The sequence below is a fragment of the Chamaea fasciata genome, unplaced genomic scaffold, assembly GCF_029207755.1.
Source record: "Chamaea fasciata isolate MVZ Bird 193981 ecotype frontalis unplaced genomic scaffold, bChaFas1.0.hap1 SCAF_4, whole genome shotgun sequence".
Lineage (NCBI taxonomy): Eukaryota > Metazoa > Chordata > Aves > Passeriformes > Sylviidae > Chamaea > Chamaea fasciata.
Window position 1 is genome coordinate 18,057,023 of NW_027094089.1, and position 27,082 is coordinate 18,084,104.

A 27,082-nucleotide genomic window follows, 5' to 3' on the forward strand; every position below is an offset into this window, starting at 1 on the left:
ATCATTGTCCAGATTCATCTCAGAATTGTGCAGAGCCTTCTATGAAGAAAAAAAGGAGGAAAAGGGCATTCAGATTACCAAGCTTTAGGAGCACATATTGAGGTACTTGTGAAGATCATAGTCAGCAGGGAGGGACAGTTTCCAGTGGTGCCTCTTCAGTAACCTAGAGACTGCAGAAAAATCAGCCTCTGTGTTTGAAGACCATTCACGTGCTCTTTTTTCTTCTATCATGACCTAAAATATGCTTCAATTAATAGATAACATCAATTTCCAGACCAGGAGTCTCCCTTTGGCACTGCTGATACTCAATGCCCAGCTATTACCTGTTGCTTCAGCAGAACTGGAGGACACTCAGGTAGACTCAAGTGTCTAGCTTCTTTTAAAAAAAAAAAAAAAAAAAAAAAAAAAAAAAGCAAAAAATTTCAAATGAATTGAAAAAAATTAATTAAAAGCCAATTAAGAAAAACAAAACAAACCAAAGCAGAACATGTTCCTTGTGACAGAATGATCTTACACAGTAGTTGTATAAATACAAATCCTGCCATTCTCCTCCAAGACTTGTTTTACCTCATATACTCCCACTTTTCTAAGCCTCTGAAATAGCCAAAGCTACCACATGATATATGACTTGACATTTTCAGAGAAAAGCCGGTCTAGCCATACACAAAGTACCTTGAACTGATGCAGTTTAAGTAACTAGGCTACAATGGGAAGTATTATGAAATACTGGAAGATTATCTGCTTGTGAAGCACCTGTGTTAATGCTCAGTGCTAATTATACTTCTGGCACAGGTGCACACCTGGGAGAGAGTTCTTCTCTTGCCAGGATTTCCACCTCAATGAGAGGGATCTGCACTCCTTGTAGGATTTCCATCCAGGTCTCCATCCCAGCTGGGACTTAAGCCTGATGCTGATTGCCTGGTGTTACTGATGAAGATACTGGGTATGAAGATGACAGAGACTGCAAAGACACATGCAGATTAGCTCTGGGCTGTTGGCAGGAACCGCAGTGGTAGCTGTGATTTCCCACAGAGACTGGAGAACACAGCATGTCCCAGGCTTGTCTGTCCCCCCAGTTTCAACCAACTGCACGTTTGCCACCAAAGCTGTGAGGTATAGGCACACTTTGCTCCACCAGTGTCAGGGGAAAGGCATTAATTCCAGCAGAGGACAGAGGCATCACCAACAAGCTGAGAGTTTGGTGCCTGCCAAAAGGAGAAACACCCTGGAGTCTTGCATTTTAGCTGAATATTGGGTAAGACCATCATCCTGGGAGGCACACACTTCACAACTGTACATGAAGGACATTGGGCCCATTCTCCCCTCCCAGTCCCAGGTGAAGTTGGAGGGAGTCTGAATGCAGAAGGCAGCAGGGGATTCTGAAAAAGCCTGAGCCTCTCCTACACCATATGCTAGCACAAAGGGAGGGAACACCAAGCTACCCTCCTTCACGGAAAGCTTCTCGCTTGCATTAGTAAAGTCTGAGATGCACTCTTTAGTCTTGGAGAAAAAAAATAGTTTATTTATTCCACTGGCTTATTTGAGCAGATGGCTGACCAGAACAGCAAAAAAGGAAAAAACTTCCACAACCTGGGATAAAAAAGGTCCTGGGTGTTAGGCAGTTTATGAAGAGGTTTATAAGCTACCCTAATGGCATAGTTAAGAAACCATATTTCATCTGGAAAACAGACAGATTTAGTTCATTTTGAATAACTAGCCCCCATTTCCTCTCAGCATCTCTGCAGCCCTCAATGTAATGTCACCCTACAACAGCCACGCTGCAGAACAGCCTATACAAACTCCAGTTGTGCAAGCTGATACCTGGGACTTCCTAGCACTGCTGAAAACTACCATTCAAACACAAACTTCTAAAAACTCCTGCAATTTGGATTTGATGGGCAATACCCCAAGGGAATCCATCCCGGGCTCCAGTGAGTACAGCTTAAAATTACCATATCCCTCTATATATAAACAGTGTCATTAGACTTGTACTTTTAAAAAATATGATCAACCCAGGCCAGGGCCAGGCTCTGCAGATAAAGTAGTAGCTTATCTCTTATAAATATCTTTAATAATTTTTAATTACAAGAAGTCCTCACTCCAGGTAATGTAACTGACACAAAGTACCTGCACACATGCAGCCCCAAGACTTTCACAGAAAGCTCAGGAGCAACCACTCTATGAGAAAGAAATCCTACCCCACAGCAAAGTAGAGGAGGGGACACATGGCCAAGACAGCCTAAATGGGGGAAGAGTCATTTGGAGTAAATACAATAAAAAAGGACTTAAAAACCCCTCCATATAAAGGATCTAGGAGGTTAAAGCAAAAACTAGTTCAGAAAACTGTTGGAGACCAACAGAAAACTCTGCCAAAAAATAACTTGTGTTTAAATCAGGAATTAATGGCATCACACAATTTTGTTGCTAAAAAATGGAAAAGAAAAGTGGAAATCTGTGTAAAGACCAGCATCAGAATGAAGAGTTATCATTAGCTCCAGAGACCAGCATAATTCCCATGAAGTCCTGATGGAAGAGGGCCTCCTGCCACAAAGAGTTTTGTTCCAGACGAGTCATAGCAGTGGGTGTAAACAGCATTTGGGAAGTAATTTATGTCAGAAAAATAATTCCTCCAGGTTTCATCATGGTTCTGTTAAAGGAAAGTTTAGATCATTATTGTTGCCAAACAAACCCAAAACTCTGTTTCACAGAAGCAGAACGTAGCTTCCAGAGTCTAAAAAGGGGTATTTTCTCCTAACAATCCTGAAGCTTTATACAGGTCAACTAAAAGATACCCGAGTTGTCCTGGAAGCCTTTTCTGAGAACATTTAGGTCAAGCATTGGAACAGGGAGGTGAGGGGATGTTGCACTGATGAGGAAAGTAATGGAGCTAAGTTAAACAAAGCCATTAACTGCTTTATGATAACATACAGGAAACCAAACTCAAGTGGGTGCCATGGCATTGCCTCAGGAAGCCACAGCTTCTAAAACTGCACACAATTAAATTAAAACTCTCTTGCTTCGAGTACCACATTAGATTTGTTTTAAAGAAAAACAATTTATTTTCTGTTTGAGGTTCTGAAAACCAGAAGTTAGATTGTATTTGAAAATATAAATATATAAAATTTAGTTTATTTATTAATTAGTGCATAAGAACTTTAATCACTACACCTTACACTCAAGTGAATACTCTTCAGTACCCTTTCATAAAGCTTTTGTAGAAAGCAATTCTGCAGCACTTCTTGCTCTTCATTATTCATTACTGGTTACATGAATACTGTTTGACATTTCACACAATGGGTCCAAAAAGAATTGGGTCAAACTCTATGCCACTCCTTTATAATGGGCCTCCTTCCTCCCACCTCTATCACAGCTACAAACCACTTACCAGCCAGCCTTTCCCAGTTGTCAACTTCAAAATTTCACTACCTCCTAATTTCTGCTTCTGTCCATAGCAGGCACGGGAGGGCTTCTCTTCCAGGAACCTCTGGGCTCTGATATCATAAAACAACAAGGACCCTTGTCCTGTCCCCACAGTGATGATGTGCTCATAGAAGCTCACTGAGCGGATACCTGTCAAACAGAGAAGGGACGGACAGTGCAGTAAGGAAGAGGGATGCTTTGGCTCTGCAGTGCTGTTGCTTCATATCTAGTATTATCTGCTTGTATTCTCCACAACACAGAAGTTTTCCCACCCCTACAGAGCAGTGCAGACAAATCCCACTGATGCTATTGAAACAGCAGCTCTGATTGCATACATGACTGCCTTACCCCTTGAGACCATCAGCTACACCAGTGGTGCATAGTAGGAAGCTTCCTCCTCACCGGCCCTCATGTCTGCCAGATAAGCCAATAAGGGTCCAGAGTAACTTTGCTCTGTCTGCACAAGCTCTTAAGTGAACACACCAAGAGCGAGTACATGTCCGCAGACAGAGGGAAGAACATAATGCTGTTTTCCTCCATGAACTCACACCCTCTCTAAATATGCCTGCCAACCTGCAGTGACTGTCTGAGAAAAGTAAGTCCCAGTTACCAACAAGGGCATTGTGCTGATCAACAGGCTAGCCATAAGTAAGTGTAACCATAAGAATCACCAATCACTTTGCTGCTAAGATAGCTTCAGAGCTATTAATGAACCTGATCTGTCTCCACTCAAATATTCTCAAACAAGCACACCATATTTTTAGTAGCTGGCATTTTTAGCACTTTAGCCAGGAAAGAACACAGAATAGGACTCCTGCCATGTAAACGCCACCATGTTCCACCAGTACATAGGAAGGTACAGTTCAAACTAAACATGTCAGCACAACTCAGTTATCCCATTACATTGAAGAAGAGTACATTTTGTTTTCACAATATCTAAAATTTAAGTCTCAGCTAACCAAGAATCCCCTGGAACTAGTCTTGGGGAGATTCTGTATGTAAGAATTTCCAATCTGCAAAACATCCTGTCATCTCATCTCCATTTATTGTGCAAATACTGTTCTGGGCAACCACTCTACTGCAAACAATGCTTCCATGTAGGTTAAACTCTACCACATCTATACTTATCCTTCCTTTCATGACACGATGACAGGTTATAAACCCTTGGGCTTTTTAGGCCCTCTTTAAAGTACCACTGAATTACAGCCTAAACAAGCATTCAAACAGGAGAGGAAATAAAGTGAGTTATGCTAGCTACATTCACATGCCAAGTGTCATCACCATGCCAAGCAGGGCTGAGTGTCACAGAACTTGTATAATCCTGGAATATTACCAGCAGCACACATGACAGCAGACAACCGGGAGCAGCAGATGCAACCAGGGAGTTTCCCCTTCCCCTCTGTATAAAGGCCTAACAAGAAACGTGTCCTAATCCTTCTGCCTCTGCCACTGGATGTGACATCCTCAGCCACCAGCATTTGTGACATGCACTTAGAACAAGGCAAGGCCACATTGTCCTGATCCAGATACGGGGTGAAATCTTGGCTCCAGGCTTAATGGGTGGGAAACCACTGTGCAAGTCTCTCTACTGAGGTAGATTATGAGATTCATATGAGAGTCTCCGCTTTAATTCAGAGAGTTACAAATGCTCTTAAGAGAGCAGCAGACCTATCCCCCACCTCTATCACACGGATCTGGCTCTGGCAAAGACACACAGAAAGCTTTAAGCCCTCTGCAGTCAGCAAGAATAGTCACTCGGATAAGAGGAGAAAGGCACAAGAGTGGACCTCCTCTTATTTTTGCTCCAGAAGTGCTCTTAACAAGTTACCCAGGAGAACACTTACTTCATACAAACAGGTGATGGAGTATCAAGGCAGATGGCATATATTTTTCAATTAAATGTATTAATAAAAAGCTATAAAATGCAGAACAACTGTCGATCTTTCTCTAACCAATGAAATTAACTGAAGGAATCCATGATGTACCCACTACTAAGAAGGATGTTTATAACAGGTTTTCAAAAGTAGCATTTGAAATTGTCTCTTAAGAGGCTGAAGTATCTCAGATTAATCATTCCCGTCAAGCTGAAACTACAGCCTGTGCCTAGAACCAATCACAGTAAGTTCTATACTCCCAGTCCTCTATACTAACACCTGTGGACCTAGATTATTTAGGTAAGTATGTTGAGCCTCACTCCCATGATGTAGGAAGAAGGGTCTACAGATCCCAGAAGGAAATGAAGATGCAGTGGCATGTCCTACACAAGGAGCCACACAGTCTATGCCAAACAAGCTCTGTCTGCTGCCTTCAGGACATGGAGAGAAGGGCACAAAACGTGGCTCTGCAGGCCAGTCATGCAGGGAGCAGTTACTTTTGTGGATCAAGAACTACCATCCAAGGCGTGCATTTCCCTGTACAGCTGCTAAGAAAAGCAACACTTACAAGATGTACTAAAAAGCATCCACTGCCTTCCTTTGTAAACAGAGACACAGCAGAGGAAAGTCAGCCCCAGCTCCAGCCTTACTGAGCCACCACCTCGCTCTGACCTGCTTTTGTGTACAACACGAATGAATTCAAGTTAATGTGGACTTACCAAATTCAGCAGGTGCACTTGGAAACTTAAAGCACATTCAGGTACTACTGCAAAGCACTTGAAATCAGATTTTAGTCCACAGATCAATAAAGATGCTGTTTTCTAGAGGTGCTACACCACTCCAAGTTCCAGGGAGATCAACAGAAAGTGGACACACTCAGTATCTTGGGAATTACTGTTATTTACGTGCCTCCACTACCATGCCAAATAAAAAGATGCACCTACTCTGCAGAAGAGAAAACAGCCCTGAACAAAGGCTTTCTCCAGACATGAACTGAAGAAACCCTTCAAGGTATTCCTTACGCACATTATCCCCCAATAGGGAAGATCACATACCTGAGGCAGAAGGTTTCAACCACCAGCCACCACTGGGCACCACACTGCAGTGTCTGGGTCAGGACCTGGACAGAATTCTCACTGACAGCAAGAGAGGACAAGCCATCTTGCTGGTAAGACATTCAGGTGACTTCTCCTGACATTACGGATATCTCTGCCATGTCTGAGAGCATCAGACCCCAACACTGATCTAGACACCACTGCGCAGTAACTGCATAAATAAAAGTTTCCGAACCTTTGCCGATATACGTCCTCCTCTGATAACCTGCCTGATGAAGAGATGGAAGCCCAGAGACAAGCTAAGTAAGGACTGCAACTTATTGGTCTGGGATTAATATGGCACTGATGTGCCTTTTCATGCCTGATAGTAAAGGATATGGAGAGAACTTTTTGGAACCATGCACTCTGCAAGCCGCCAGGCCTGGCCCTGGTATACGGTTCAGCTGGACATACTGCAAGCATTTGAGAAAAGGAAATAGCAATCAAATCACATAGAAAACCAGGAGTCTCAGTCATGGCTTTAAAATTACAAAGCAAGCTTTCCCTCACAGCACAGACTCCCAATAAGAGCAGACAACATGCCTTTTTTCTAAATCACAGAGAAGAATGCAAGAACAGTATGAATAGTGGTAAAAAGACTACATTTGCTTTGAGATGACTAAAAAAAAAAAAAAAAACAGTAAAAAATACACACCAGTAAAATGCACACTTTTGAAAGTTCAGTAATATCTGGATGGTTTACAACTGAGTTGCTTCTAAAGGCAGCCATGTTGCTCTTCATTAGATTTCAGAGCCGGTCACATTTGGTTTGTTGGTTGCTCCAGTATACTGTCACAAAACCAAACCTATACATACACTGTTAATTATTTAGCTGATCACTAGAGAAGCCCTTCCTGTTCATTAGAAGCTTGATTTACTACAGTTTTAACAGCTACTTCTGCAAGCAAACCATTTGAAGCACCTTTGACAGGTTTCTTACCACTGCCTCGTTCTTTGGAACAGACGGATTTAACATTGTGAGAAGGCTGCCTCGGATCCAGAAAGGAAACATGTGCCTGTGATCCTACTGCATAAACTGACCACTCCTGACCATAAGCCAAACACACGTTCTCCCTGCAGTATGGCAACTTTGTGGATAGTAACTGGAAACAGAAAAAATAAAAATCAACCTGTTACAAGAAAAGACTAAGGTGTTAAACAGCACAATTTTGTAAGCTATGTTCTAGGAAGTTGCAGGGAAATAAAACACAAAATGCAGGTGAAAAATAAGACCCAGAAGGAAAAAACGTGAAAGCAATGGGGTGCCTTATCTGAAGCAAACTGAGACAATAAAGGCCAAAGCCAAGAAAAATGGACATAAATTGTTTTAGATCATTCTAAGCTGCTACTATTTCTTTAGCAGGTGCACAACAAGACCAGCTCTCAGTTGAAAAAGCCTATCACATTCACTAGCATAGGTAAGTCTGAGTGTGATTTGTCACTGCAATTAAATAAGTGCAACTTCCTTTATGAATTTTACTGATAAAGTACCCACTGTACTCCACGCAATGGTTCACTTCAGCTAACTCAAAAACAGCAGAAAGTTAAGAATGCTTCCTGCCCTCTAAATCAAGGGGAGTAAGGAGCTTCTCTCCTCTTCAAGCTCCAAATTTTAGGACATTTCATTTTACATAGAACTTTTAAGTATTTTATAAACACTGCTGCTCTTCAAATATTTGAAGGAAATGAAGAATAGTGAACAGCCTTAACTGCTTGCAGTTTTTGAAGTTTAACTCCTACAAACAGAAAAGCACCTTTGATAGCGTGTGCTCTGCTTTCCAAAGATGAAAATATCCATCCAAGGACACAGCTCCCAGCTCCTATTAGAAGACAAATAAAAAGAAGAGAGTTAATTTCTTTATAGATATCCTTGTAAACTCACACTTCTATTCTAGGCAGGCTGCACAGTCTGGATTGAACTCATCCATAATTCTGTAAAAGCTCTATCAAGATAATTTTCCTTTTATACTGATCTTCATAGAATTCCATATAGTACTTCAGGTGTCAAGAAGAATCTAAATTAACAAAAGATTAAATAACAATAATTTTCAAAACAATAAATCTTGCTAAGCAATCAAATAATGAATTATGAGACAGTACAACCTAGACTTGGCAGTTCTCTTCAGCAGGTCCCACACTGATTCTAATCTTGAAGCAAGTTTCAGGCACTTATCTACTGAAAAAGTTACATGAAGTTTCCATCACGGAAGAGTAACTAACAGCTATTGTGAAAAATAAAGCCTACAGGAGCACTGTGCTTCTGACAGCACACCCACCTTTGCTTCAGACCTTTTCTGTTCTTTGAGGGCAGTGCGTGAAAAAAAAGTGTGAAGGATAGAATTGCTACACACACTAGTAATAACAGAAAATCAGGATGGGGAAGATTGATATTTACTGTTTGTGAAATACCAACAAAATAACCCCAAAGCAAGCGCTAGTGCCTTCCCTGTGAGTCAGTCACCTCATCTGCTGAGCAATCCAGAAAGGATTCAGCAGCCATCGAAACTGGAACTGTTAAATGTTAGCTGGTCTTCACAGAGGGCAAAGGAAAGTGGAAAGAGCACTCAACAATGGGATTCAAGCTGCAAGAGATGTTTTGGTCCTTTATCTGCTTCTTGTAAATATTTCTTTACTCCCCTGCTTAGGATGCAAATCTAAAATCAAACCCACAGGAAAACTATGCCTTCTAAAATATCTGGGGTTGTTTATTTTTTCCTTCTGGACTCCTCCATTCACCTGGGGAAGAAGCAGGCAGAGCAGATTAAAACCACCGCCTCACCAGACAAGGACACAACAGAATCAGAGCAAAACATATTAGCTTGCTCCTCTGGTATATTCTATTTAGATTACTTGTTAGTTTTTCTAATACACAAGGACAGGTTTAGGACTTCTCAACTCTCTTGTTTATCTTACTGACCTTGTTCTTATTGTTGAAAGCCAATGCTCGGACTTTGCAATTGTCAGGATTGGTGTTCTCCTTGGGGATATCCTTCAGAGCACTGTGTGTTATGTGGGCATAGACAGGAACTTGAGAGAGATTATGCCTGGCATTGCTTTTCGATAATACATCCTCTGTGACTTCCCAGAGACCCATCGAACCATCCCGGGAACCTGATCAAATAGTCCATACATGAACAGTCCATTCCACATATACAGAACTCCTCTTTTCAAAAAAAAGGATTAAACAGTAGGGTCTGAAAAAAAGGATCCTCTTAGTTTAATCTAATGGAACACGCTGTTAGTGCCGACATAGGATTATTAATGAAAGGATGATTTTACTGAGCTGTGAAGTTCAGAATATTATGAACTCACAGCCAACTGTCCATACAGTTTCCAAGCAGCTTCCAAGACCATCTCATATGTTTTCAAAGTGATTAGGACACATCAAACCCCACAACCCTGCGCAACAATTACCATCATCTCATATGCAGAATGAACTCAGAAGCGACTGAACAGTACAGGTTCAACCTCAGCCTGTCCCTTTCAGCCTTGGTAAAACAACTGGTTAAACCAATGCAAAAAATATCCATAAAAACCTGAGCTGGGTTTATGCCAATTTGGATTTACTTGACATCTGTATGCTTATGGGTAAGTACACAGCAGTTCATGAGCTGAACAGAAACATCTATTTCAAATCACAGTTCTACCACTTCAGATGAAATCTATCAGGAAAATTATTTTGCTAAAACCAGTGCCACTTCTTCCTTAAAGAATGTAACTTAGGTTACACAAACAAGAACTCATTTTATTTTTCTACTGAATTTGAAGACATCAATCCAAAATACGAATCACTAATATTAAGAACATTGAATGAAGAAAGCTGAATGCCTCTGGTTCACTGAACAACACAGGCTTAATCCAAGACCTTATACACGTCCCTTTTAGTGTTCAGGCAACTCACTTCCATCTAAGTCACCTCTGACAGAATTGACAGGTATGTCAGTTTCTTCTCTACATAAAGTGAAAATTTCTGTCAAAAGAAATTCATAATGAAGATGCCAGAAAAAATCTATATACATATATATGAGGTTATTAAATTTATCAGCTTTGCTATCTCATAGGGGAGAAGCTGCAAAGACAGTAAAGCAAAATGTCTTGTTGCACTAGGAGTGGTCCAGCACAGCAGAGGTGGCTTTGGCCCCTCACAGATGGATTTACACATGTGCTACTATCACCTACTAGAGAAAAATACAAGAAGGAGCATCTGAATGGCATTTGCATCCAACAGCACAACATCCTGCCACTCCATTACATGCCATTGGTTTTAATTACACCTAATCTTGTTGGTTACAGAGGGTGAATACTCAGCAGTAAAACTTCTAAACATCTTGACATACTTTTGGAGGAAGCTGTCCCTTTTAATAGCCCAAGCAGGGGAAAAATCCATTAATGTTGCTCAACTGGTTAGCCCAGAAGCCAAGCACAGTATCATTTGCTACCCTAAGCTCATGCTGTCCTGGGAATTATTCATCTCATCTGGAGCTTTTGCCATAAAAATACTTGCTAAATCCTCAATGTCTGGAGTTCAAGTATTTCTGCTTGACACTTTCAGATACAGATGTAATTGAAATCTGAAAAATTAAAACCATGTCAGAAGTTAATTCCCTTTTTCCCTGTTAGGGTCATCAGTGACTTCTAAAGAATTCAGTTTAGCAACCAGTCTTGCTAACTGCTTTCCACAAGTTTTCCCTGGTCTGAAGAGTGGAGACTGGAACTTACATCCTGCCTGCTATAAGCACCATAGTAGAGAATAAGGCAGTAGAAAACACTTCTACTCACACATCCAATCCTGACCTTTAGAAAATACTGAGTCAACACAGTTCAATATCACATGCTGTCCATTCTATCAGGTCCTTATCTTTCCTCTGGACATCTGTAATCATCTGTTCTGCTCTTTTCAAGCTTACTAGTTTCAATGGGGGAGAGTATCTGTACATACCTGGGGTAGAGACTTGCAAGGATCAAGTTTTACAATAAATTCAGAAATGAAATTCCAGGATTAGCTTTTTGGGTTTGGAAAAAAACCCCTACTAAACCAAACCAACAATTCAAATATGTGACTTTTATATAAGACTTATGATTTTCCGTCACCTGCAGTTTGACAGCTCTGAGTATAGAATAGTACACCCTGTCAGCACAGAAAGGCAGTAAACTGCTAAATTAATGGAACAACATATTACTGTTTTTGCCTTTACCTAAGTGATTCTTCTTGAAGTTACACTGATTAACCACCTAGTTACCAAAAAGTGATTAACGGAGTTTCTCTACACCAGCCTTCTGGATTAACTGCCATAGTGTAAGTGCGTATGTACAGACACACACACAACTGTACTGAGAACTTAATGAAACAATCTGAGTTCTCATTAATCGTGCTTTCACCTGACTTCAGGAAACCAACATTGATTTCAAGTATTCCAGAGTTTTTAACCAATAACCAACATCCCTCTTGAAATTACTCCTCTTATGTGGAATCCTTTCCAATTGTGTTCAAACACTCACTTACTAGAAACACAGTAATGATCTAATACTAGAAAAGTCAGATGTGGACAAAGATCCAACAACAAAATAAAATGAAGCACTGTACTAAGTCAAAGAAGTGTTTAAAAAGCCTAGGTAGTTCCAGGTGGTATCAAATGCCCTGACAGAGGTGCTTTCTTAACACTTATCAAATGCTGTACATCACTGTAACATTCTGAGAGAAGGAAAGCTTAAAAAACAAGCAAACAAAAAACTTCAAGAGAGAAAATATGACTTTACCAGAAACAGCCATAGTATCACTGATCCACGCAATTGAAAATATCCAGTCCTTGTGTCCATCCTAAAAGAAGAAAGACAGATTTTTCTGTGCCATTACACTCAAGAGCAGTCTCAAAAAAGACACGTATTCTTCATTTTGATTTTTAGTACAAGCTCAGAAGGGCAGACCTACATTAAAAACATACAGGTAAGATTCCAGTATCAAGCTGGAACAGTTTAAGTACCTAGTAGTAATTTTAGCTTTTCTGGTTTTGAAGTATGTAATTAATAAACAGCAACCAGATGTTAGAAAAACAGGACTCTGACCAAGGAAAAATTAATCTCAATTTTATGATTTTCCAGAATTCTCATGTTTTCCATTCTGAAAGCAGCATTTTTCTGTAAAGTATCTACTTGTTAGGGTTTTTTTTCTTCAAACACATATCCTACTATAAAAAGTAACCAAAATCTTATGTTTACAATACATGACCTACAGATTAATGCAAGACTTTTTTCTTGCAAAACCTGGGGGGTGGGGGGGGGAGAAGACCGTAAGACTCTAGTTTTGTTTAAAAAGCTAAAAAGTCACATAAATGAAGAGTAAGCCATGTAAATCTTCAGTCAAATTTTAATGCAACTGGTTTGCTGCTGCTGCAGAAACTCTTGACCTGACCTGTGCTGTTGCAGTTAATGTCTACATGAAGTCCTGAATAAAGAGGAGAAATGAGAGAGAAGCACTCACAGGACAGCACTATATTCTCCAGCTTGTTTTTTAAAAGACTGGCTGTTTTAAAAACAGCCTCAGGATGTTTCAGAAATAAAAATAACTTAAAAAAAATTAAAACCAGTACCAGAATGTATCAAACTGCCAAAAGTCACTGGGTTAGAGCTAATCCTCAAAGCCAAGTTCTATCTCTAGAATAATACATCCCTAAGCTGCACTGGGATAAGGGGAAAATTTTAACAACTTGCAACATTGTTTTAATTTCTCAAAAGAGTTTTTTCACTATAAATAGTTTCAGAGGTCACCACCAGAATTAGACTTTAATACTTATGATTTTGTTATACTTTTGGTGCTGAAAAGTAAGCTAAAGTAGACCTGAATGAAGGTGAAGAAGAAATCTGACTCATGCCCTGAAAATCCACTCATGTGTTTGAGTACTCAATTATATTTAGGATACCACAACAGAAATGACAACTCAAACAAACATTTTCAGGCTTTCAGAACTTTACTTTCTTACAAGATTCCTAAATATTAACCTTGCTCTTTTAAGTGACAGAATAAACTTGCCCCAGATACTCCCACTTACATCTCCCACACAGACAGGATCAAGTGTAGGCAGAAGATAAATTGCAAGACTGTTGGGGTTGTCTCCACCTGTGGCCAGGAGGGTCCTTGAGTGGTTGATCTCAATGGCATGAATGCCACATCCCTGCTGGTTCACCATGCCGGGTTCACGATCCTTCAGGATAGGAATCTTGGTAATTTGACCAGTCTGGACATCTACTACAAATAACTGGAAAAAAAAAAAAAAAAAAAAAAAAAAAAAAAAAAAAAACAAACAAAAAAAAACAACAAAACAAAACCTCCAGACATGTATGTCATCATCAAACAGATAAGAAAAACAACATGGTCAAATATCCTCCCTATTTTGAACTGACATTCTTTTTGAGTTGAAATGCACAAATGCTTCAAGGATTGCTGAAAAATAAATTCCTTCTTAAAACAGGTTAAGTAACAATTACAGTGAATTTATTTCAATCATCCCATTTCATTTTCACAGTAATGGAAGGGAGAGGAGGGAAATCTGTCCTGGGAGGTTTCCCACTTGAAAAAAAAGCCCTTGAAATATAAAACTCTTTTCCCTGTTCAGTATCACAAAACAACATTGTTTTTCAATTTCTACCTACCACAGTGAGAAAAAAACCCACCTCAAAAGAGCCATTAAGCCCCATGGGCCTTAGCACGATTCTCCTGCCTCCTAGATAACACATCTACCATAAAGTTTTGGCTTTGGCAATTTTGGCTTTTATGCAACTGGAATTTATTTTCTGGTGATAAACAGAGAATAGTAACTGAATACATTACTGCCAGTGCAAACATCTGAAAGAAAGGTATTTTATTTAGCTATATACCTCATCCCTCATTAGAGCGTCATTAGAGCGCGTCAATGACACCTTGCCAGAAAACTCTGTTACAAAGCCTTACAACTCTTGAAACAGACATTATGCCCAGCGTTATGTATATGTATACAGACATATACAATCATGAGGTTAGTTTGTAGCAATGTACCTGAATAACTTAGGCCATTCCCTGTACCAGCCAAACTGTTTGCAGATAAGAAGACACCTGCAAGTCTTGTTTTTCAAAGTTCTCAAGGATTCGTCAAGGCTACGGGAACAACAACAGGTCTAAAAATAATGAGCAAGAGCCTGAGAAAGTGTCTACAATAAATGCAAAACTCAGAAGACACACAGCATGGTGATGGACACTTGACCAATTAGGTGCCCTGAAGGATATGCGCCAGTCTGATGGACAAATTACTTAGCCAATCGAGAGACTCCTGTACCGGTGAACAGTAATGCTAGAAACTGTAACTGTGGCTTTATGTAAACAATAAATGGCTTCCGTCGGAATCATATTGATTCGTTTATTTCAGCAGCCCATTCCCCCCCCCCCCCCAACAGTTTAAACCAGAACAAAGGTTTACATTGCCTGCCAAAGTGCCCTTTCATTTGGGAGGCTCATGAGCTGGGTCATTTCACAGATGGTGCTCAGAGGGCAGCTGCACTGACAGTCAAATAGATCTAACAGAGAAGTTCCTGTGAGGGAACATGAGTGGAGCAAGGAAATGGGGGATCTGAAGCTGACTTGGCACTAAGGAAAGTGAATTTATAGCCCAGGATTATAATTAAATTCTACATCATCTTTAGTCTGTTCCTTCTATAACTAAGAATGTTGTCTAAAAACCTCTGGAAGTGAACTAAAGATGATAACAACAAAAAACCTCAATACAATTTAAAAAATACACACCTCCAAGGAAATTGTTCTGAATCCTTTGTCAGACATTTCTAGAAGACCAGAAGAGAAATCTAGGGGTTCTTAGAGAGAAGTTATACATAGAAGCTGCTTTTGGTGAACTCTTACAAGAGAGTAGATCTGTTCTTTAATAAAAGCACAGGAAAAATAACATTAAGATAATTTAACAGCATATCTATTACTTGATGTACTGAACTGGCAGACTATTAATGTCCTATCAAAACCCGATAAAGTATAGTATGTTACACACACCCCACAGAGAAAGCTGAAATCCACTCATTGCTGTTTGTGTGTTGAGTCTAGAATTATGCATCACCTTCATCCTGCAACTGATTGTAGGCAGCAGTCTTGCACAGATGACTCCTACAGAGACTGCATTTTCATGCTTACTTTTCTATTTTGCACACACGTGTGGTGTATGGCAACACCTGAGGTGTAGCTGAGTAGGAGGGAGGCACTCCTCACTCTTCCCAAGCCTTACAAAGTCTTCACTGCCAGAGACAGCTGGTAAAAGCACAATGCAAACAGCAATCCCTCTGCCCTAACCACCTGAAAATTAACACCCGCACTGAAGGATCAGGATCAGTAATATCCTCTACTCCCATCCTCCCTTGTCCTTCCCAAGTGAGTGGCTATCCCCCTTCAGCCCTAGTATTTCTTTCCAGCAGAAATGCCCAATTCCCTCCCATAACCTCCATCCAATAACTAAGAAAACCCCAAATCCTAATCAAAATTAATAGTTTAGTACTTAGGATTAAAGCTTGCAGGTATCAGCTGCAGGTCCTAATGTTGACACCAGGAGTACTAATTAGGAAAACACATCCACACCGAAGAATGTTCATGGACTCAGAAGCATTGTGCTTGAGCTGTAACACAGTCACACTCGGAAGTGCAGGTCAACTGGTATGAGGACTGAAATTAAAACCCCTTTGCAATTCTGTACTGACACCCTCGTCATACACTTGCATTGCTTAATAAAAACTTACTCTAATGAAAAATACCTTTACCTAAACTCTAAACTAATCAGCCTAAAAAAATAAAGAATTTGAACTTTGCACATATAAGGGACTGGCTATGTTGTTTTGGCTGTAAAGATGGGAGCACTAACTTCTTCACTTGCTTGGTAAAGAACTTAGCCACTGAGTAGTTTAGAAACAACCTTCACCTTCCTTGAGTAAAATAAGCAACCACTGCCAGCACACAGAGATTCTTACATCACCTGGGGCATCACAGGAAGCAAAAGCTGATGCTTGAAAGCTGCACCTCTGGCAGAAATCATCCCTATAAATCCAGCAGACAGAAGCCAAGATAAGCCACAGTCAATGGACACTTTTAAAGCCAAAACTGGAGAAATGTTAAGAAATAAGAGAAGCATCCAGAAGAGTGCAGAAGATTTCAATACCACTCCAAAGCGGTGTAGACATTAAGAGTCTTGACAAAGTCCTGATAACTGAACCATACAGTAATTTTCTCTGTTATCTCCAACAGAAATAAGAACATTTTCCCAGCTACTCATTATATAAAAACTAAAAGCTAGCCCACAATGTTTTCGCTGGACCCCACCAGCCTCCAAACACTGAACTGTGTGAAATGGTCTCTTGATTTTAAGCTTTGCACAAAATTCAGTTCTTCCTTCTAGTAAAGCATATGAATGTCAGTCTTTAGTATGCCAAAACTAACATCCAGGATTTACCAAATATGGATTGCTTCGGCCATCTGCCAGAAGTGCAAGGACCACACCTGTTAGAAACACAGCAGACTCAGCTACCATGCTCTCTGCCAGACAACTGTGTTCTAACAAGGAAACAGGCTGGATGACATGGAAGAGAGAAGTCCCTTCCCTCTTTTTTTTAAAGCGGTTTAGGTGTACAGATTGCAACAGTGCTATCACTCAAGGATCAAGGCAAACGAGCACAGTTAGGTACTACAGTTGACATGGCCATGAAACTTCATGATCTTCGCACTTTTGCAGAGACTGATAGCTGTACGCTTATTTTTCTTCTGGCCTGCAGAAATGGTGAGAAGTCATTTTGGCAAATGGCTTCCCTGCATTACTATATGGCTGTCCCCTTAGCTGTCCAACCTGCTTATGATCAAGTGTTGGGGGTTAGATTTGTTCCTTCTTTAAAGAATTTTTTCCCCATAAGTCACCAAGGAGACCAAGTGTTGGATACTTGAGAGTACTTAACCGAAACAAAGAGGTCGACAAAGGTGGAAGGGGGAGATAATGCAGGTAAAAGACAGAGCTTGAGGCAGCTGCGGGCTCTTGGGCTCTTCTTTTTCCCGCGTTCGGGGAGAGAGAGAGAACGGCTGTTGCTGGCTGGAAGAGTTTCACTGTGGCCAAAGGGATCCAGTCCTAGAAAATCTACTATCACCGGTTCGGCCGGAATCCTGAGTTTTCTCTGCCACCCGCAGGAGCTGGGCCGGCTCTGCCTCGTCTTCGGCTTCTTCGGCGCTGCTCCTCTTGCTACAGTGTGACCCTGCACCCCCTGCGCTGCCGGGACATCCTGCCCCTGCCTGCCGGGACACCCTGCCATCCCAGCTACCAGCCCGGGACTTTTCCACTGTTTCAGCTCGGTGCTCTGAGGATCCTGCAGGGACACCGAAACCAAACTGCCCTGGGTTTTGTGAAACAAAAGCCCTCAAGGTTCTTGGTACTGTTTTCATTTGTTATTAATGCTGTAGTTGTTTGGTGGGTTTTTTTGTGTTTGTTTGCTTTGTAATACATACTAGTAAAGAACTGCTATTCCTATTTCCCAAATCTTTGCCTAAGACCCTCTGATTGTAATTTATAATTGAAAAAGAAAATAGGGGGCGGAGGGGGGAGTTTACACTCTCTATTCCAACGGAAACTGCAGTTGGTTTTTTTTTTCTTACCTGGCAGATACCTGTCTTCCCAAACCAAGACATCAAGTTAATCAAGAAACCAACTTGCTTCACGGATGACTGTGGCAGGGAACAGAGTATCCAAGGATGAGAGTATGAACTGCAAAACACATCACACTCTTATATGCAATACTGCAAAATGGTTTGCAAGATTTTTTCATTTTTTGACCTGCCTTTCAGGACCCGATAATTTAGGGGAAAGAAACACCTAGAAAGCTAACAATCCAGTAGAGATAAATTCCCCTGTATCTTCAGCTGAAAGCATTCACTTTAAACAGCAAGATTAAAAAAGAAGTCTATGAAATTCCATTTCAAGGAAGGACAGACTCTTGTGTTCTCAACTGCTGCCCCTGCACAAAAAAAACAGCAGAAGAACAGACAGTCTTACCCTATCTTTGATTGTACAAATTAATAAAAACAAAAATAAAGGGTGCCATCCTGTTTTTATCTCACAAGCAGGATGGATGGAAATCTAAAAGGCACAAAAAACATGCATGAAGGAGACTGCTCATTCTTCCTGCAAAAGCTCACAACATGCTCTGTGCCCCAGCTCTTTACACAGTGCTCTCAAGAAATCATGGGCACATTCTTGTCATTCATAGTAACTTTTTAAAGAAACCAAACATAAGTACACTGCCGTGTTAAAAATAGTCAGTAAGAGAGAATCAATCACATTCAAGTCTCACAACTGGCTTAAGCCTATCTTTTGAGAATTTACATGCCTCCCCCTCACCAACCAGCTAAACAATCTCATCACCCTCGTGACAGTAACTAATGCTCCAGTAGCTGCAAGGTCAACTGGATCTGCCTTGGTGAAACTAACCCTACAAGAAAACCTGTCTGCACACAATACAGCAAGTTGATCCAGCTGACTCCCTAGCCATGCGCACTTCAGGGCTAGCCAAAACGTGCAGGTGGGAACATCCACTTCTACAACAGCACACCTCCAGACAGGCTAAGGCTGGTTACAAGAAGATCTCACCTGCAGCTAAGCTGGAAAATCATTAGTTGTTCTCCTTCAAGCATGTGTTTTGCTAACAAAACAACAAAATAAGACAACATTCATTGCGTTATTACATCAATACTATTGCTGGTCACACCTCAGTAGCAGTGATTGATTTTTCCAAGTTCTCAGCCTTGACTTTTATTCAGATTGTAAATACCTTTCTTTTCTGTTCGTAAAACACTTGGCATCAGGTTCTGTAACAATACAGATTTACTAGTATATGCCAAACCCAAAGAAACATGGACACTTCAAACTATCTAACTGGTATTGTGTGTCTGCTTTCTGCTGAAGATAAAAATAAAGAAGCATAGAATGGTTTGGGTTGCAAGGAGCCCTTAACGGTTGTCTTGTCCAAGTGCCCAGCAGTAAGCAGGAACATCAGCTAGACCATGTTGCCCAGAGCTCTGTCCATCCACGTTTCCATGGATTGAGCACTTATCAGCTGTGTGGGCAAGCCATATCAGTCTATCACTGCCCTGATGGTAAAGCATAAGAATCTCCCTTTTATCTAGTGTGACTCTGCCCTCTTCTAATTGAAAATCCTTACCTCTTTTCCAGTCACTACAAGCCCTGTTCAATTCATCTGTCCCCATCTTTTTTATAGTTCCCTTTAGGTACTAGAAGGACATGATAAGGTCTCCTCAGGGCCTTCTCTTCTCCAGGCTGAACAACCAAAACTCTCTCAGCCTTTCCTTGCAGGAGAGGGGCTCCAGCTTTTCAATCATCTTGGCAGCCTCCTCTCTGGGCTCACTTCAGCAGGTCTCTCTCATTCCCGTGCTGGGACCCCCGAGCTGGATGCAGAGCTCCAGCTGGGTCTCACCAGAGCAGAGCAGAGCAGAGGGGCAGAATCCCCTCCCTCCCCTGCTGCCCACGGGGCTCTGGATGCAGCCCAGGACACGTTTGGCTCTCTGGGCTGTGAGTGCCATGGCCGGGGCATGTCCAGCCTCTCACCCACCAGCACCCTCAAGCCCTTCTGGGCAGGGCTGCTCTGAGTCTGTTCATGCCCAGCCTGTGCTGATACTGGGGGTTGTCCCTGCCCAGGTGCAGCACCTTGCACATGGCCTTGAACTTTATGATGTTCCCATGGACCCACTCCTCAAGCTTGTCCAGGTCCCTCTGGACGGCATCCCATTGTCCAGGTGTGTCAAAGCACCACTCAGCATGGTGGTGTCAAACTTGCTGAGAGTGCACTTGATCCCTCTGTCTGTGCCATTAATGAAGATATCCAAGAACACTGGTCCCAGTATGGATCTGTGAAGGACTCCACTTGTCACTGATGTCCACTGGGACTCTGAGACATTGACCACTATGCTCTGGATGTGATTATCCAAACAATGCCTCACCACCCAACAGCCCATCCATCAAATCCGTCCCCCTCCAATTTAGACAGAAAGATGTTGTGGGGGACCGTGTCAAAGGCTTTACAAAAGTCCAGATAAATGACATCTGTAACCCTTTCCTTGTCCACTCCTGCAGTCACGGCATCACAGAAAGCCTCTGACAGGTAGGACTTACCATTGGTGAAGCCATGCTGGTTGCCTCCATTCACCTCCATGTGCCTTAGAGTTTTAGGAGGAAACTAGATCCCATGATCTTCCCAAGCACAGAGGGGAGGCTGACAGGCCAGTAGTTCCTGGATTCCTTTTTTCTAACATTTCTCAAGATAGGTACAATGGCTTCCCTTTTCCAGTCACCTGGGACTTAATCTGACTGCCATGACTTTTTCAAGCGTCACAAGGAATGGCAACTACATCAGTCACACCAACATGCACTAATCTTAGTACAAAACTTACTCACAGGTTATACAGTAGAGGCAACTCAAGTGCCTTACACATCCTTCTTGAAAGAGTCCAAAATGAAAAAATCCACAATATAAAGAAACCACCTGAGAAATGAGGAGAGGTAAAAGCAGCCAGCAAGTTGGTTGACTTTGAATTCACATTTCCAGAGGCAAGACCATGAATTCACACACTCGACCTTTCTGTGAAACCCTGAATCACCATCAGCTAATGGACACAGACTTTGATGTTACTGCATTTGTGCAGTGCCAAAATCTCATTTATTATTTTTTTCTTTGCATTTTGCCCTCCCTATTCGATTTCAGGGCTTGGGAGAGAGTTAACACGTGCTGATAGATGACAAAGGATGGAGAAGTGACAGATGTTCTCTGCTAAAGGGCATCCCTACGACTCATACCATACTTGGCACAGAAACTACCAGACAGACACAAGTGTCACATGCAGTTGACAGAAAAGAAAATACTCTTGAGAGAAGGAACCAACACCTGGCTATTTGATCACAAGCCATTAAAAGACATGTGAATGGAGATATCAACTACAGGCATCAGAGGTTTATTTACACTGAGTTTTGGTCACTGTTCGCTGGACTTTGAGTACAGCTACAAACTGGAGGAGACTTCTCATTCCCTGCATGTGATCAGAAATGAGCTGTCATCTCAGTGCTTCCTCACACATGCAGAGCCAGAAGACACATTAACTTGCAAAGCAAGGGAAAATCATTTTCCCCATAGCTCACATTCACAGACAGAGGAGGAACTTCCCACTGTACTCTCACAATCCCAGGACTACAGGACAGGGCTGTAATTGTATGAGATGCACTCCTGAAACAAGTTTAAAGTCTCTAACAGAAAATGAGAGCTGGTGATTTACAGTAGGGCAGCCAAGGCAATACAGCAATCTGCTGAAGAGAGAAAAGGTTTCACCCAGCACTCAGAAACCAACCCATGCAAGCCTTGGAAAAGCTGCCTGAGAAATCTGGAGAGAGCACTCAGAAAGAAAGTTTTTAAACTCAAATACATACATCAGGTCTGCCTGGCAAAAGAAAAAAAAAACCTAACTAGATTCCAAGCAAATATATTCTCAAGCAACTGAAAACTAATTAGCTTCTTGCCTTTAGGGAATTATTTACAGCTCTTATAGTTTTTCATCTTTAACTCTGCAGTTAACAAAAGGATTTTATCTTGAACATATACATGTAACTCAGAGAGCAAAAGAAGCTGAAAAATTATTAAACTTCCTTTTAGATGCTAGATTATTCTTCATAATTTCCTGTAATAATAAAGAGGAAAAAAAACCTCGAAACACAGGAGCTTTGTGTTCTATGTTTTTGTCCATCATAAGCCTGTCTCCTACCTAAGTCTCGTGAGTTCCTCTATGAAGCCAGAACAGACGACTGCAGATTACAGACCATACCTTCTTCTGAGACAGCCAGTTTCTTCTACATATCTTCACAGCATCAATCTTTGGTAATTCAGATACCTATCACAACATATCCTAAATGTCTGCACCCCTTGAAAGTTCCCTGCTCATTGATTTTAATTAGAAAAATATTAAGGAGCCCATTGGATGCAAGGTCTAGGAAATTTTTGCAAACAGGCATCCTGGCTTGGCAAAGCCCAGGTGAAAAGTCTGGGTGATTTCATTTGAAATTTTAGGTGCTTGAATGCTTGTAATAGTTCCCATAATTCTAAATCTACCCAAAAAAGCATGCACCTCTACAGAACACAAATATCTGAAATATTTTCAGCTGCTCAACTGTGAGCACCGTGATCCACTGGAAAAGAATAAAGTTATTTCACACCCTGGACTAGTTTTAAGGATAAAAAGTTACTCCACATAATTAAACAAATTATAATCTTCATCAAAAAAGAGTAGTTGACAGAGAGCTCCACATTCTCTTCAGTGTTTTCACAGTAACTAGTACTGCCATGTGACTAAACCCAAACCTCCTTTTCTATTGCAAGAGCGTATTTTTGTTTTGTCATTAAGAACAGTGAATCCTCCTGGCACTGCACAGTGAAAGGCAATTTCTAAATTAAATGCTAAAAGCACTCACTGCCACAGTCAAGCCCTAATTAAAATAACTGTTATAGTTTATATTTTTCTCTTGCATTAACTTTAATTAAGTACAACTCCAAAGCAACAAACCTAGCTGAAGTCAACCAAGGTGTTTTTGATTTACTCCCAACTTGAGTGCCACATGAGAATCAGCAAAGAGATTTTTCTTTAATGGCTCACTCACTCAGGAGATGAGAGAGAAAAATCTCATAATAACAGTGTAGAGTTTCATGCTTTACTTGTTCAAATGTGAGCACAAAGCAAACAAGGTACAGCTATTACAGCACTCATACTTCATATATGATCTTTCACAATGCTGCAGGGACTTGTTTTGCAATCACTCTATTTAGCTCAATGACAGAAAAGGTCCGTCTCTAACGTTAAGTCTGGCTGTGGACAAACACCCTTGGTTGTGGCGTGTGCAAAGGAAGCAACAATACTCTTCGGAGCTGAATTTCTCTTCAGCTCCATGATTGTTTGGTCCCAAACAATTTTCTGCAAGTGGGTTAACAACCCACTTGCCCATTCATCTTGGCTGCAGATGTGCTGGAGCTACAAAAGTTACAGAACACAGCAAAATCGTTGCAACTCTATTAAACACTCAGTCACATTGCTAGAGTAAGCAAGACTTTTGGGGAGCTTGTGTTTCAGCAGGAGTTTGTCTCCTATAAGCAGCTCTACAATCACAACCAGTGCTGGCTGCCGACTGGCTGAGATGAACATATGTGGAGAAAGCAGGCAGAGAGATTCTATTTCGAGCTTATCGCTGCTAAAAGATTGCTTTGTCTATACAGTTAGTCCTGCTTCTTAAGAGCTACTGCATAAAAGCCTCCTCTTGGCCAACTGTGAACAATAACAGAACATCTCAGAATGTTCCACCATGAGAAATGGAAAAAAAACAGCCCACTGTCCCTAGCTGGTCAGATCACTGGGCATGGCTTTGGCTTAAGAAGATGTTGAGGCAAAGCAGCAATTGCAGCAACTGATACGCTCTGATAATTAAGAGTTGCTTTATCTATGCACTCATTCCTCACAACCCTCGATTCCCTTCTGTGGTACCAACTAACCTGCAATTTAGGGTTTCACACTAATTCAGTCACAACTTCATGCATGAAATTGCAACCTCAGCCAACAGACTTCAGCTACCAACTCCGGTGGAGAGAAGATTACCTAAGAAATATGATCTCCTCCATTTACTAATCCTATTGGACACCACTTTAATACTCCCCTGAAATGTTTCAAAGCATCACTTCAAGAAGCTGAGAAGCTTTTAGTTTTCGTAGAAACATTTAAAGATATATAAACCAGAGAAGCTACTCGAACACTGGAGACTGGTTTAAAGTGAAGAATTATAAAGTCAACAAGCAAAGGGTAACACTGAAGATCTGAAATTATTTTTTTTTAAGCTCAGAACATTTTTGGCTGCTCTCTCAAATCTGGAATTTAACCACAGTTTTAGAACAACTTTTAAAAGCCATTAGCACAAAACCATATGGAAAACAAAACTATAAAAGATTGAGCATAACAGAAAAAAGGGACCTTAGCAGCCAGTTCGGCCAAGCACTGACAGCCACCAATAGAGACACTAATATCTGTCCATTAACTTCTCATCTGCAGGACAAAAGGAAAAATCCAATCCCACTGTTGCTCTTCATCTGAAACCAGGTGTAAACCACTCCGTACAGATCACATAGACGCTTCTGGGAAGGTGCTGCACATTTTTAGATAAGAACAGATTGTCCTTAAGCATTGCTTTCATTCAAAGTTAACTGGGCTCGATTTTGACTCCACTCCTAATTCCTAATGTTTTGCCTGGCCATCCACACACTTTGATTACAATAAACATCATCTGAGGGTAGAGGTGGAATAATTAACAGAACAAAGGGAAAACAGTGAGAGAGATGACACTCACCGTGTTGCATTTTGTCCCGCACACGACTTGTCGGTGGTTTAGCCACTGGGAGGCAAACACTTTATTGAGTGTTCCGAGGTGAAATTCCCTTTCCTTCAGGAGACTGGGGAGTTGCTGGGCTGCGTATCCATGCAACAAGCGGTGGTAGCTAGACTCATTCTGCATCCGGACCTCTCTCCCTTTCACGTAGTACACCAGAGACCTTTTCACCGGAGGGAGCCTTTTCCTTTTGTGAACCGAATGATCCCACCCGTACTGTGGATAATAAAGTTGGACAGCGGATAAAGCAAACTAAAACAAACCTTAACACACCACCCTTTCAAATTCTACGATACTCCCGACAAAACCCTGAAGCCTTTCAAACTACCCATGGAACACCGCGCACGGAAATTAACTTGGGAATGCTGATAGAGCCTTTAGCAGCGTGAAATTAAACATAAATATCTGCTAAAGGAGTAACACGGCGATGATATAACGACAGTCCGTGGCGGTTCGGCGCCGTTGGTACGCCAAATGCTCAGAGGAAGAAGCGGAGCGCTTGGACCAACGGGAGAGGGGCAGCGCCGATAGCCGTCGCCCGTAGTTTGGCAGGCGCAGGGGTGACACCCAAGTGGCCTCCCGATACCAACCGCGGCGCTCGGTCTTCTCCAGCCGGGCCAGAACCATCCAGCCATCATCACTGTACAGCACCGCGAGCCCCGGGGCGCGGGGGAAAAGGCGGGGATTGACCCTGGGACCAGCGGCTCCTCCCCCCAGTGACCCTGGGACCAGGGGGCTGCCCCTGTTTGGGTGACACCAGGGCCGGGGCTGTCCCTCCCCAGGTGACACCGGGACCGGGGGTTCCTCATCCCGAGCTACAGCCGGGACCGCGACTGCCCCTCCCCAGGATCCCCGAACCCTCAGGACACCTTCTTTCCGCAACTCCCGGACAGGGTCACCCCCATCCTCCTGGGCACCGGAACGCCTGCTCCGCCACGGGACCAGCGCTTCTCCCCCTTCCCACCACCGGGAACTAGCGCTTCTCCCTCGCCCCCCCCCCACCTCTTACCTGCCCCCCCTGGAGACCCCCGGTCCCCGCGGCGGCAGCCGCCGCCGCTTTCCGCTTCCTGCTAACTGTTTTCCGAGCCATAGTAGAAGGATGAGGAGGATGTGAACGAGGAGCGGCCCCACATGGAGCGGGACGGGGCGGTTCGGGGCATATGGAGCGGGACCGGGCCCGAGCTCTGTCCCTCAGGCCCCGCCGGCCGCGCCTCACGGCATTTTACAACACCACGGCGTTTAGAGGGTTTTTCTTTTTACGACAGTCCCTTCGCAGCTTTACGGCGGCAGTTCCGCCCCGCCCCTGGGCTGCGTTGCCTAGCAACCAGACAGTGAGTTGGCCCCGCCCCCTCTGCCGTTGCCATGGCAGCGGAACCGGCGTGTGTACGGTGTGATGCCCCCTAGCGGCGGAACGTGCTCAGTTCAAGGTGGGCGTCTGGGAATCCGTCACGGGAAAAGGAAATTTTCCCAAACCCTTCGTGTTTGATCAGACTGTCAGCCCCCCAGGAAAGCCGAGGCACTTGTGTCCGACCAGGCTGTCAGGGTTCCACTATGGGGACAGAATCACAGAATCAATTAGGTTGGAAAAGACCTCTAAGTCCATCCAGTTCAACCTATGCATGAACACCACACTGTCAACCAGGCCACATGGCACTGAGTGTGCGAGTTAGTGAGTGAGTGAGTGAGACACAACCTTTCCCTAAAGATCTCCAGAATGGTGACTCCTCCACCTCCCTGAGCAGCTCATTCCCAATGTCTAATCCCCCATACTGTGAAGAAATTCTTCATAATGTCCAACTCTTCACTGAACAGTCCACTGGATAAGAAGGTGGCTCAAGGTCACATGGAAAGACAAAAACCCCTTTGAGGGTTTGTGCACCTCTAGCTGGTTCCTTGGCATCCCAAGAAAGATCCAGGAATGCACATCAAAAGTATTAGAGAGACCCTCACCCAGGGCTCCACAGTCGAGTATTTTATCCACTGTTAATGCTCTTGAAGGACTCACACCTTGAAAGACAGTTTACAAAATAATAATCTTTTATTAATGCAATGGAAAACTGTGACATGTTAAGGTGCAATATTGCTAGTGATAGTATCTGGCTGCAAAAACATATTCAGAGCAATCGAGATAAACAATCACCATACATACAGTACAGTTGTCCTTACAGGTTCAGCCTGATCAGTCAGTCAATCCCAGGAGTTACAGTGGAACCTTCCC

At 42.3% G+C, this 27,082-nt stretch overlaps 1 protein-coding gene across 2 annotated transcripts; it reads right to left on the minus strand.

The window, feature by feature from the left end:
• Positions 1-456: 456 nt before the first annotated feature.
• DCAF12 (DDB1 and CUL4 associated factor 12) lies at positions 457-26,084 on the minus strand. 2 transcript variants are annotated; one of them, XM_066180917.1, is made up of 9 exons: positions 25,874-26,084; positions 24,826-25,080; positions 13,435-13,587; positions 12,146-12,206; positions 9,306-9,499; positions 8,143-8,208; positions 7,329-7,491; positions 3,386-3,570; positions 457-2,647 (listed from the first exon to the last, which is right to left on the minus strand). In XM_066180917.1, the coding sequence occupies exons 1-9, from the start codon at positions 25,952-25,954 to the stop codon at positions 2,489-2,491; spliced, it is 1,317 nt and encodes a 438-aa protein (XP_066037014.1). In that variant the 5' UTR covers positions 25,955-26,084; the 3' UTR covers positions 457-2,488. The 2 variants fall into 2 exon arrangements, with proteins under 2 accessions (XP_066037014.1, XP_066037013.1); XM_066180916.1 differs by having other exon boundaries at positions 13,435-13,641.
• Between the last annotated feature and the right edge of the window lie 998 nt (positions 26,085-27,082).

What these genes read in the sequence shown, in the direction of transcription:
- DCAF12 (XM_066180916.1), bottom strand. Translation starts at nt 25,954, where the DNA reads ATGGCTCGGAAAACAGTTAGCAGGAAGCGGAAAGCGGCGGCGGCTGCC. An exon ending in GCGGGACAAAATGCAACACG is followed by an intron (nt 13,642 to 24,825) that starts GTGAGTGTCATC and finishes TTTTTTTTCCAG; the next exon opens with TTATTTGTAGTAGATGTCCA. An exon ending in CTTTCAACAATAAGAACAAG is followed by an intron (nt 8,209 to 9,305) that starts GTCAGTAAGATA and finishes GTCTTCTAATAG; the next exon opens with GAGCTGGGAGCTGTGTCCTT.